Raw genomic sequence first — 12,445 nt, forward strand, 5'->3', positions numbered from 1 at the left:
TAGATGTAACAAAAACACACAGACCAAATTACATTTGTAAAAAATTAAGTGTATGCAATGCCCGGGGTGAGCTCAATGCAAAGAGCCAATAGAACAAAGAAAAAGTCTGTTACATTTACCCAACACAGATTTTCCTGCTTCCAATATAACATAGTGACTTTAGAAATAAATTGGCAACTCCTGGTTTCTTTTTTAAAAGACAAGTAAAATACTGCCTTACACATATTTATTTCTGGGTGATAGGGTCTTTTACAGACACTAGTTTCTGTCTCTCATTGCATAAAGTTCTAATATAAATAGCGGTATTCTTTCAAATGACGGTTTGAGTCTGCTGACAGAAAAGGTAAGTTTTACAGCAGCAGAAAGACTGTGATATCACAGACAGGAAATAGTCGTAGCAAGTGATTATTGGTTATTTAGGAGAAACATAAGTAGACTGAGTTTGGTGGTTCACACCAGTAATCACAGCAGTTTGGGAGGCCAAGATGGATGGATCACCTGAAGTCAGGAGTTTGAGACCAGCCTGGGCAACATGATAAAACCCTGTCTCTACTAAAAATACAAAATTAGCTGAGCATGGAGATACATGCCTATAATCCCAGCTATCTGGGAGGCTGAGACAGGAGAATCACTTGAACTTGGAAGGCGGAGGCTGCAGTGAGCTAAGACCATGCCATTGCACTCCAGCCTGGGTGACAGGAGCAAAACTCTGTCTCAGAAAAAAAAAAAAAAAAGGAGGAGGAGACAACAGAAACTTCTTTAATTAAGAACTAAAGACAAATTTTTAAACAAAGCATATCCTAGAAACATGTCTGAGAGACTCCCAGAATCTCTAGTCAAGATAATTGTTTTCAGACAATGTCAGAAAAAACTACATTTTAAAGATTGTGACAGATAGTTTTTTTAATGTCCAAATGTTGATCAAAGATTACAGTGTATACATAACAGGGCAATATAATTTCATCAAAAATATTATATAATTTTCAGAAAGAAATCATAAAGTACACATTAATTTTAAACGCTGATAATAGATTGAATAATATTTAATGAGTGAAACAGGAACACAGACCACTATAGAAAATCAAAAAATAATAATTAAAAAAAAATCTGAAAGATTTTTTTAAATTGTGGAGGTAAAAATTAAAAATAATAAATAACTGGAGAATGATAAAAGTAAGAAAAATGATGTGAAAGTGAAGTTCAACAAGCAGAATACACACAAATTATAACAATACATATATAAGAACATTTTCAGAAATCACAGACAAGAAAGCCTTGGAAGCTGCAAGATAAATGTAATGTGTCATTTACAAACAGCCTTATGATGTAACAAGTGAATTATCAACATAAATTTTGTAGGCCAGAAAGAAACCATGTGACTTATTCAAAGTCATTTAAAAAAAAAAAAAAGCTATCAAGTGAGAATAATAACCATCATCAAATCTGTCCTGCCAAGTAAAAAGAAAAAAACCTCCAGGCCAGGCGTGGTGGCTCACACCTATAATCACAGCACTTTGGGAGGCCGAGGCAGGCAAATCATGATGTCAGGAGATTGAGACAAGCCAGGCCAACATGGTGAAACCCGTCTCTACTAAAAATACAAAAATTAGCCGAGCGTGGTAGCCTGTGCCTGTAGTTCCAGCCGCTCAGGAGGCTGAGGCAGGAGAATCACTTAAACCCAAGGAGGTGGATGTTGCAGTGAGCTGAGATTGCACCACTGCCCTCCAGTCTGGTGACAGAGTGAGACTCTGTCAAAAAAAAAAAAAAAAAAAAAAAAAAAACCTGCTGAAACAACCGAATCCTGAAAAAGTATATTGGCACTGCATATGCCCTACATATAAAAGATGCCGAAAGCAGTTTCTTAAACTGAAAATAAAAGGATTCAAGAAAACAACACATAATCAAATAACAACACATTATGTGCTGGGAAAGATAGGCATATACACAAAAATAGAATCTGTGGCATTATCGTGATAGTGCAGAAAACATTCTAAATTCTCTAAAATTTGAAAACAAATTATAAACATCTGTTAATAAATATACAATGTAAAACATCATTAGCAACATCAATGACAAATTTCAGGGCAGATGTAATGAGGAAAAATTTTTTATTCAACTGAAGTTAATTTTGTACCAAATTAAAATACACTATTGTTTCTTATAGAGGTTTTATGTAACTCCCAAGATACCACACACACACACACAAATCTGTATTGATACTTGAAAGTGCATTAGAAATAAGTAAAAGCATATCAATATGAAAATCTAAAGACTCAAAGATGGAGAGAAAATGAGAAACAGTTGTAAAAATCAAATAAAAAAACATAACAGCGAGTCTTTTTCAGAAAATTATTAAAATATATATATAATTCACTTTTTTTTTTTTTTTTTTTTTTTTTATAAAGTTTCTTTTTTTTTTTTTTTTTTTTTTTTTTGAGACGGAGTTTCGCTGTTGTTGCCCAGACTGGAGTGCAATGGCACAATCTCGGCTCACCACAACCTCCGCCTCCTGGGTTCAAGCAATTCTCCTGCCTCAGCCTCCCGAGTAGCTGGGACTACAGGCACGCACCATCATGCCCAGCTAATTTTTTTGTGTTTTTAGTAGAGACGAGGTTTCACCTTGTTGACCAGGATGGTCTCGATCTCTTGACCTCGTGATCCACCCACCTCGGCCTCCCAAAGTGCTGGGATTATAGGCGTGAGCCACCGCGCCCGGCCTAATTCACTTTCAAATCAAGAGACATGCTTTCATTTCAGTAAATAAATGTATTAAAAACTTAAAAACCAACATCCAACTTTTTTTTCTACAAAAGTCAGTTGAGATATAGTGATTAAAAAAGCACTGAAAGGGGCAAGACGGAAATAGACATTTTATGCAAATATTAATCAAATGAGAGCAGAATAAACCAAAATAATATTATGCAAGCTACACCTTAAGTCAAAAACTGTCATATTTGTAAAATATACTTGAAGTCAAAACTCCACGGAGACAAAAGGGGACATTAAAACTTACACATTTAGGCCAGGGGCACTGGCTTACACCGGTCATCCCAGAACTTTGGGAGGCTTAGGTAGGGAGATACTTGAGGTCAGGAGATTGAGACCAGCCTGGCCAACATGGTGAAACCCCATCTCTACTAAAAACACAAAACTTAGCCAGGCAGGGTGGTAGGTACCTGTAATCCTAACTATTTTGGCTGAGGCAGAAGAATTGCCTGAATCTGAGAAGCAGAGGTTGCAGTGAGCTGAGAACACACCACTGCCCTTCAGCCTGGGCAACTGTCTGGGGGTGAGACTGTCTGGGGGTTCAGCTACCAGCTCATGTCTCTTCACATTCCAAGGTTCTTTTTCTTGCTCCAGACAGGTGATCAGGTGTGGCTTAGAGGAAGCAATACCCAGGAAGGCCAGGTTTTTGTAGTTCTCTAACATCACATTCCTATATAAATTCTGCTGTGCAATGTCCAGGCATTGCCACTCCTCCAGGCAGTATTCTATGGCCACATCCCTAAATGTCAACACTCCCATTTCTAAGCTTCCAGGGGGTCCTGGCATCTTAAGCTGTGGATCTCCAGTACCACCAGGTCAGAAGGCCACAGAGGCTGGGCCTCTAGGAGCAGAGGACACAGAACAGCGAAGACCTGTTTTAATTCTTTTTAGATTCTGGATATTAGCCCTTTGTCAGATGGGTAGCATGCAAAAATTTTTTTCCATTCTTGGTTGCCGGCTCACTCTAATGATTGTTTCTTTTGCTGTGCAGAAGCTCTTAAGTTTGATTAGATCCCATTTGTTTATTTTAGCTCAAAATAGCTGTATTTTTCTGAGGGTAAAAATGTAGTAAGAAAAGTAACATTGTTTTACATATTTGCAGATATTTTTAATATCTGGCTTAATAGAAGTTAACTGGGTTCTTATCCAGTCTGCTATCATATGTTGGTCTGGTTAAAGTATATGAAGAACATCTTTCCTCTCAGAGAAAATTACGTTAGAAAAGGGAGGAGTATTTTAAGACTTTTTCAAAGAATTTATAGATATTCTTCTTTGTGAGATATAAAATCTTATCAGTGAACTTTTCTAAAAAGGTCTGTCCTCAGCCAGGTGCAGTAGCTCACTGAACCTGTAATCTCAGCACTTTGGGAGGTCAAGGCGGATGGATTACTTAAACCCAGGAATTTGAGACCAGCCGGGGCAACATAGTGAGACCTGTCTCCTAAAATAAAGAACTAGGGGGACGTAGTGGCACGAGCCTGTAGTCTAGTTACTTGGGAGACCAAGGTGGGAGGATCACTTGAGCTTGGGATGCTCATCGTGCCATTGTACTCCAGCCTGGGTGAGGGGAGTAAGAACCTGTCTCCAAAAAAAAAAAAGTCAGAGTTTGAGAGAAATCATTTACCCAGGAATGATTTCACATCATGCATCTTTTGGAAATATGGTTCACTGAGTTCTATATTAGGCACAGTTCTCCAGAGGAGAAACAGAACCAATAGTATACATGTAGACGTATAAGAGGAAATTTATTGTGGATATTGGCTTACATTGATATCGGGGTGGGGGAGCGACAAGTCCGGTTGGGGTCCACAGTCCTTAGTTCTTCTTGGAAGAAACAACTCAGCCAAGAGAGAGAAGTAGATTCAAGGCAGAAGTGAAGGTTTTTTGAAGTAAAGTTTACTTGGAAGGGACCAACTGGGCAACTTGAAATATTGAATGCCCCTATTTCCTGATTCTTCCTGGTCTCCTCTCATCCTCCTTGGGTGGGTTGCTGGCTAATTGCCACATGTGTGGTGACTTGCCAGCATCCGAAGGGGCCACAAGTGGCATTTGGTAGTTGGAGTTCTGTGCATGCTCTTGTAGGGCAATTTTCCGTTACTGCTCTAGTGTTCCCAGAGGAAGGTTATATACTGATCACACTCCACCATTTTGCTCCTTACTGCACATTCCTGGACATGTTTGCTCAGTTCCTAGGATCTTATCAGGAAGTTGTTCTCCATAAGCTCAAGATGTTTCCTGTTAGGAAATTTTCCCCTCCCTGGTGCCAGCTGCAACCAGTTATCATTCCTGAAGAGGCCACCAGGACATTGCTTGGGGCCTGTCCTGCCCTGCTCACACCTGCCTCTCTACCTACTCTAACAATGTGATTATGGAGGCCAATAAGTCCCAGACACGCCATCTGTAAGCCGGAGAACCAGAAAAGCCTGTGATGTCATTCAGTCTGAGTCTGAAGGCCTGAGAGCCAGGAGAGCCCATGGTGGAACCCAGTCCAAGGCTCTAAAGGCTGGAGAGCAGTGCAGGACTGGGAGGCAGGCAGCACTGGTGTAAGTCCCAGAATCAGGGACTCCAGTATCTGAGGGCAAGAGAAGATGGGGGTCCCAGCTCAAGACAAGAGGGACTGGAGGATGCCCATCCACATTGGTGAGGATGGATACTCTTTATTCAGTCTGCTGATTGAAATGTTCATGTTCTCCAGAAACCCCCTCATAAGACACCCAAAAATCATGCTTTACCAGCTGTTTGGGCATCTCTTAACCTAATCTGGTTGACGCATACAATTAACCATCACAGTCACCTTCAGATTTAATAAGTCCCTAGAAGGACTCAGAACTCAGTGAAGGCTGATGTGTTCATAGTTATGGTTTACAACAGCAAAAGGACAGAGATTAAAATCAGCCAAGGGAAGAAACACAATAGGACAAAGTCCAGGAAGTTCCAAGCACAGAGTTTCCAGCTGTCCTCCCCCAGTGGAGTCATCAACAGTGCTAAATCCTCCCAGCAGCGATGTGTGACAATAGACAGAATACTGCCAAGCAGGGAATCTCAACCAGGCTCTGCCATGCGGACATGGTCAGCTGCCTGCATAGCTGACCTTAGCTTCCAGCACCTCCAGGTTGGCCTGACACTGCATGACCCAAAGCCCCCACCATAAATCACATTCTTATCTGGTGTGGCTCAAGGTTCCCATGTAAACAGACACTTTCTTTTGCAGAACGACAGGATCTTGCTCTGTTGCCCAGGCTGGAGTGCAGTGCCACATCTTGGCTCACTGCAGCCTCAACCTCCTGGATTCAAGCAGTTCTTCTCTGTTGGCCTTCTGAGTAGCTGGGACTACAGGCGTATGCCACCACACCCAGCCATTTTTTGTATTTTTTGTAGAGACAGGGTATCACCATGTTTTCCAGGCTGATCTTAAACTCCTGGGTTCAACCAATCCTCCCACCTTGGCCTCCCAAAGTATTAGGATTACAGGTGTGAGCCACTGTGCCCTGCTCAAAGACACTATCAGTCAAGACATTCCAAGGTTTAGAATTACCTCTCAGGAGCCAAGGACAAAAACTAGACCTCCCCTCAGGCAAGGTTAAATTATTCACTACACAGTATGTTTCTCATGTCATCACAAAGAATTTTTTTTAAAGTGTACTCAAGGGTCAATTTAATAAAACCAGTCTTTTTTTTTTTTTTTTTTTTTTTTAACTTCATCAAAGACATTCTTACCTAAAGCTGGGTTTTGCTTGTTCTGCCTGAGTGCAGGTAGTGCTTGGTGAGTGTGTGGTGAGGAGGTGTGTGCTAATACATTTCCATGCCACTGCCTTTGTTATGCTAGCTGTCACCAGGTTACCCACTATTGCTTTTACGGCCTCAGTGTCAAACTAGTCAAAAAGGCAAATAACATGTTAATTTTTACTTTTCATGTCGGCCATGGGTATGCCCTCAAACCTCTGCTGTAACTAAGCACCCTGTATCTTTACCTTGCTTTATGACAGTCTCATCTAGAGGACCTGGACTGCACATTTTTTGAGGGTGGGTTTCATCTTCATCTTTGTAGTCTCCATTTTGCCTGACACAGTGCTTCATATGCAACAGAAATTCAACAAACGCCTGTTAAATTAACGTATATAACTTTTTCATCACTTCAGGAAGTCTTTCCACAACTTGATTTGGCAAAAAAAAAAAAAAAAAAAAAAAAAAAAAAACACGCAAATAAAAGGTGACTTTTTCTTCCCATTTGTGATAGGTTTTTTTTCTTTTGTCATATAGAAGGGTTATCAGGTCTGCTGATTCCCAACAAACTTGAGAATCAGTTTTGATTATGTCTCCCTTGTGACAGTGAAATCCTTCACCGAGGTTGCCCCTGTGACCCTAATGACTTCTGTCATGGTGCAGATACTCCTCCTCCAGACTAGGGTGACAGACTCCAGCCCTCTCTCCACATATGGTTTTACTCTTCTCACATCTGTCCCTTAGTAACCACCAAGATGATCTCTTTGAAATGCGGATGGACTGGGCCCAGTGGCTCACACCTATAATCCCACCACTTTGGGACGCTGAAGGGGGGGGGGCGTCATTTGAGGTCAGGAGTTCAAAACCAGCCTGGCCACCATGGTGAAACCCTGTCTCCACCAAAAATACAGAAATTAGCTGGGTGTGGTGGGTGCTTGATTCCAGCTACTGAGGAGGCTGAGGTAGAATCACTTGAGCTTAGGCAGAGGTTACAGTGAGCAGAGATCGTGCCACTGCACTCCAGCCTGGGTGACAAAGCAAGAGTCCATCTCCAAAAAAAAAAGCAGATAATATGCCAGGTACTCTTTTCACATATTTAATCCTCATCAGCCTTATGAGGGAGGTGCTGTTTGCTATCCTCACTTTACAGATGAGAAGCCTAAGGCCCCTGGTGACCTAGCAGGTCTGGCTCTGGGGTCCCAAATGTCTGCTCTTAACAATGCTAAATGCTTCTCACTGGTTAGTGTCACACCTGTTGCTATTGTCCACAGCCAAAGATAAGCTCCTAAACATGACATCTGAGCCCTTCTATGCTCTGACCTGTGCATTCTTTCAGGGCTTCACTGTGTCCTGCTGTTTGGTGCTGCTATGAACTCCAGGGTTAAATCTGCTCCTAGTGTCCTTGTGCACAGTGCTGTTTATAGCCTCTGCCCTGTGGCTGCTCCTGTTCCTGCTGGTAGGTCTGCTAGGCCTGCCTGTTCCCCATCCCCTGGCAGAGTCTTAGGGGGAGAGAGCTCAGGTGATGGCTCCTCAAGGAAGTTTTCCTCCACCTTTCTCCTTTGTCCCCTTCTGCAAGGAAGTAAAGAGCTCATAATGAATGGGGCAGACAAATGAAGGCAGATAACTGTATAACAGCTGTGGTAACAATTATAGTGCGAAAGTTAAGGAAGGTAAAAATTTTGCCCTAGTAGTTTGTCCTGTATCCTAAACTAGACTATCCATTCCTTTAAGGGAACAGACTCACTTTATACTGTCAGTATCTGGTAGATAAGCAAAAAGTGAAATATCTCATAAATAAGTAAACACAAGATTTCTCCTAAACTATATTTCCTATTTCTTCCAAATCCACAAAATTATGAAAAAAAAATTTTTGAGACAGGGTCTCACTCTGTCACCCAGGCTACAACCTCTGCCTCTTGGGCTCAGGTGATCTTCCCACCTCAGCCTCCTGAGTAGCTGGGATTACAGTGTGTGCCACCATGCCCGGCTAATTTTTGTATTTTTTGTAGTTGAGATTTTGCCATGTCACCCAGGCTGGTCTCAAACTCCTGGACTCAAGGGATCTGCCCACCTTGGCCTCCTAAGTGTTGGGATTACAGGTGTAAACCACAGCACCAGGTCTAAAGTTATGAAATCTTACAGACTTTCAGAAAATTGTATTAATACAGTTGTCTGGGATTTTATATTTTTAAATAATGAGTTTTCCTTCTGTCTTTTCTTTTGTAAGCTCCTTGCCCGACTTGAAGGTAGAAGTTCTTTGAAAGAAATAGAACCAAGTCTGTTTGCTGATGAAGATTCTCCTGTGCATGGTAAAACTCCAACCTCAAATACAAATACAGTGTTGTAAACAAAGCTTTAGAAAAGGATTTTTTTCACATAACCTCACATGTATACACATACTCCTCGCAAGAAGTTATACAGGTTAAACTGTAAGTGGAAAAATGAGACGGAGGTTGTGACAGAAAGCTCTTCAGCTTTCCTCATCAGTGTCAGACAAGATGAAGTTTGCTCTTCTGCAGTCAGTCTTCAGAATATGCCATGACCTCTGTCTTACCCAACATGCAATACTTACGCAAGTCCTGCTATTATAGTTTGTTTTGAAGTTCTTTTTTAGAAGTTTGCAGAGTTGTAGGCAAGTCCTTAGGTATCTACTTGTTCTCTTAGTATTTCTACAACAGGGAAAACTTACAAAGGGCATGTGTTTAAGTTGATTTTTTTGTTTCTTTTAATGTAGTGGCTTCATAGAGATAAAATTCACCCACTTAAGTGTGCAGTTAAGTGATTTTTAATATATTTCACAGTTGTGCAACCATTACCACAACTGACTGCAGAACATTGTATCTCCCCATAAAGAAGCTCATTTCTAGTCATTGTCATCTCCCATGTTCCCCAGCCCTAGGCAACTACTAACCTACTTTCTAACTCTAGATTTGCCTTTTCTGGACATTTCATATCGTTGGAATCGTGTAATATGTGGTCTTCTGTGACTGGCCTCTTTGAATAATCTTCATTGAATTGTATAATTAAGTTTTCATCACATCATAGCATCTATCAGTTCATTTTTTCATTGTTAAATATTTTATTGCATGGGTGTACATGTTACTTATCCATTTATTAGCTGAGGACATTGGGTTGTTACTTGTTGGCAGCTATCGGTAATGCTGCTTTGGTTATCTGTGTACTTTTTTTTTTTTTTTAATTTTTAAAATTTTTTATTTTTTTAAAGATGGGGGTTTCACCATGATGGCCAGGCTGGTCTTGAACTCCTGACCTCAGGTGATCCACCCACCTCGGCCTCCTAAAGTGCTAGGATTACGGGCGTGAGCCACCGCACCCGGCCTCTGTGTACATATTTTTCTGTGGATAGACGTTTTCAGTTCTGTTGGGTAATGCCTAGGATAGGCATTGCTAGGTCGGATGGCAATTCTACATCTAACCTTTTGAGAAACTGCCAGACCATTTTCTGGCTGGGCGTGGTGGCTCATGCCTGTAATCCCAACACTTTGGGAGGCCAAGGCGGGCAGGGGTTCAAGGCCAGCCTGGCCAATATGATGTTACCCCATCTCTACCAAAAATACAAAAAAAAAAAAAAAAAATTAACCACATGTGGTGGCCGATGCCTGTAGTCCCAGCTACTCAGGAGCCTGACGCATGAGAATCTCTTGAACCCGGGAGGCGGAGGTTGCAGTGAGCTGAGATTATGCAACTGCACTCTGGCCAGGGCGACAGAGGAAGAGTCCATCTCAAAAAAGAGAGAGAGAGAGAGAGAGAGAAACTGCCAGACTGTTTTCCAAAGTAGCTTCACATTTTACTTGCCACCAGCAATGCAATGATGGTTCCAATTCCTGTATTCTAGGAATAATTGTTATTGTCTGTCTTTTTGATAATAGCCATCCTAGTCAGTATGAAGTATTATCTCTTCGTGGTGTTTGATTTATGTTTTCCTCACAGCCAATGATGTTGAGTATCTTTGCAAAGGCTTATTGGCAAATTGTATGTCTTTGGGGAAACATCGATTCTTTGCTCATTTAAAAAATCAGGTTTTTGTCCTTTTATTATTGAGTTGCAAGAGTCCTTTGTATAATCCAGCCCCTTATCAAATAAGTTATTTTGCAAATATGGTCATCCATTCTTTAGGTTGTTTTTTCATTGTATTGGTGGTATCCATCGAAAGTACGCAGGGTATTCATTTTGGTGAAATCCAGTTTATCTGTTTTTTTCTTTGCAGCTCATGCTCTTTATAGCTTTTCGTTGTTGTTACTGGTTTCTGTTTTCAGTATTTTCTGACTGGATAATGTGCTTCTGTGATTTCAGTCTTTTAAAATTTATTGAGGCTTGTTTTATGGCCTAACATATGGTTTATTCTAAAGAATGTTCCATGTGTATTTGAGAAGATCATGCATGCTCCATTGGTTGGGTCAAGTGTTCTCCTAATGCCTGTTTGTTCAAGTTGGCTTTTGGTATTATTCAAGTCCTTGTTGATCTTTTGTGTAGTTCTATCCATTTGAAAGTAAGGTTTTTGAAGTTTCTGTTAATTAGCTGGGCGTGGTGGTACACACATGTAATTCCAGCTACTTGAGAGGCTGAGGCAGGAGAATTGCTTGAACCCGGGAGGTGGAGGTTGCAGTGAGCTGAGATTGTGCCACTGCACCCCAGCCTGGGCAACAGAGCAAGACTTGGTCTCAAAAAAACAAAAAAATGGTTAAAGTAGCAAGTTTTATGTCATGTGTTTTTACCATACACACAAAGTCCCCTGTCTCTAATAACATGTTCGTCTTAAACATCTGTTTTGTCTGATACTAGTGTAGCCAATTCAGGTCTCTTTTGATTACTGTTTGTATTGTGTATATCTTTTCTTATCTTTTGACTTTCAACCTATTTGTGACTTGTAAAGTGTGTTCATTATAAACAGCCTATAGTTCTTGTTTTGTTTTTGTATTCCATTCTGCCAGTTTTACCTTTTGGACTATTTAGTCCATTTATAGTTAGTGTAATTACTGATAAGAGTTTATGACTACCAGGCATGGTGGCTCACGCCTATAATCCCAGCACTTTGGGAGGCCAAGGAGAGTGGATCACCTGAGGTCAGGAGTTTGCCTGGCTAACATGGTGAAACCCTGTCTGTACTAAAAATGGAAAAATTAGCTGTGTGTGGTGGCACATACCTGTAATCCCAGCTACTTGGGAGGTTGAGACAGAGGAATCGCTTGAACCTGGGAGACCCTTGCAGTGAGCCGAAATCACACCACTTCACTCCAGCCTGGGTGACAGAGCAGGACACCATCTCAAAAAGAAAAAACAACAATGAAAAACAAGAAGAGTTTATGACTATCATTTTGCTGTCTCTTTTTTTTATACGTCTATGTCTTTCTGTTTCTTTTTCTCCTTTACTGTTTTCTTTTGTGTTAAATCGTTATTTTCTGCTATACCATTTTAATTCCCTTGTCATTATTTTCACTATATTTTTCTAAATTATTTTTCTAGTGATTGCCCTGGGATTACAACATCTTAATTTCTAACAATCTAGTTTGGATTAATACAGACTTAATTTCCTTACTTTGTAAAAAGCTTTGTTACTATATAGCTATTCCCTGCATCTTTATACATTGTATGCTCATCAACACATTCAATATTGTTACTGAATTAAAGTAATTAAAATGATCACTTAAGAATACTTTCTGGCCAGGCACAGTGGCTCACACCTGTAATCCCTGCACTTTGGAAGGCTGAGGCATGTGGATCACCTGAGGTCAGGAATTAAAGACCAGCCTGGCCAACATAGTGAAACTTCGTCTCTACAAAAATTAGGCTGGCATGATGGTGGGTGCCTGTAATCCCAGCTACTCAGGAGGCTGAGACGGGAGAATTGCTTGAACCCTGGAGACAGAGGTTGCAGTGAGCCGAGATTGTACCATCCATTACACTCCAGCCTGGGCAATAGAGCAAGAATCAGTCT

General features: G+C 40.8%; 1 protein-coding gene and 1 pseudogene across 1 annotated transcript in view; one reads left to right on the forward strand and one right to left on the reverse strand.

Annotated features, from left to right (window-relative positions):
- Window positions 1-12,445, forward strand: part of XRCC2 (X-ray repair cross complementing 2) — a 37,303-nt gene that overhangs the window by 14,919 nt on the left and 9,939 nt on the right. Inside the window, exon 2 of the mRNA XM_017520038.2 lies at window positions 8,717-8,798. Within this exon, the coding sequence (XP_017375527.1) occupies window positions 8,717-8,798 (82 nt within the window). The remainder of the gene's footprint in view (window positions 1-8,716; window positions 8,799-12,445) is intronic.
- On the reverse strand, window positions 3,320-3,605 carry LOC108297390 (annotated as a pseudogene).

Source organism: Cebus imitator, unplaced genomic scaffold (assembly GCF_001604975.1).
Source record: "Cebus imitator isolate Cc_AM_T3 unplaced genomic scaffold, Cebus_imitator-1.0 Scaffold20, whole genome shotgun sequence".
NCBI classification, from domain to species: Eukaryota; Metazoa; Chordata; class Mammalia; order Primates; family Cebidae; genus Cebus; species Cebus imitator.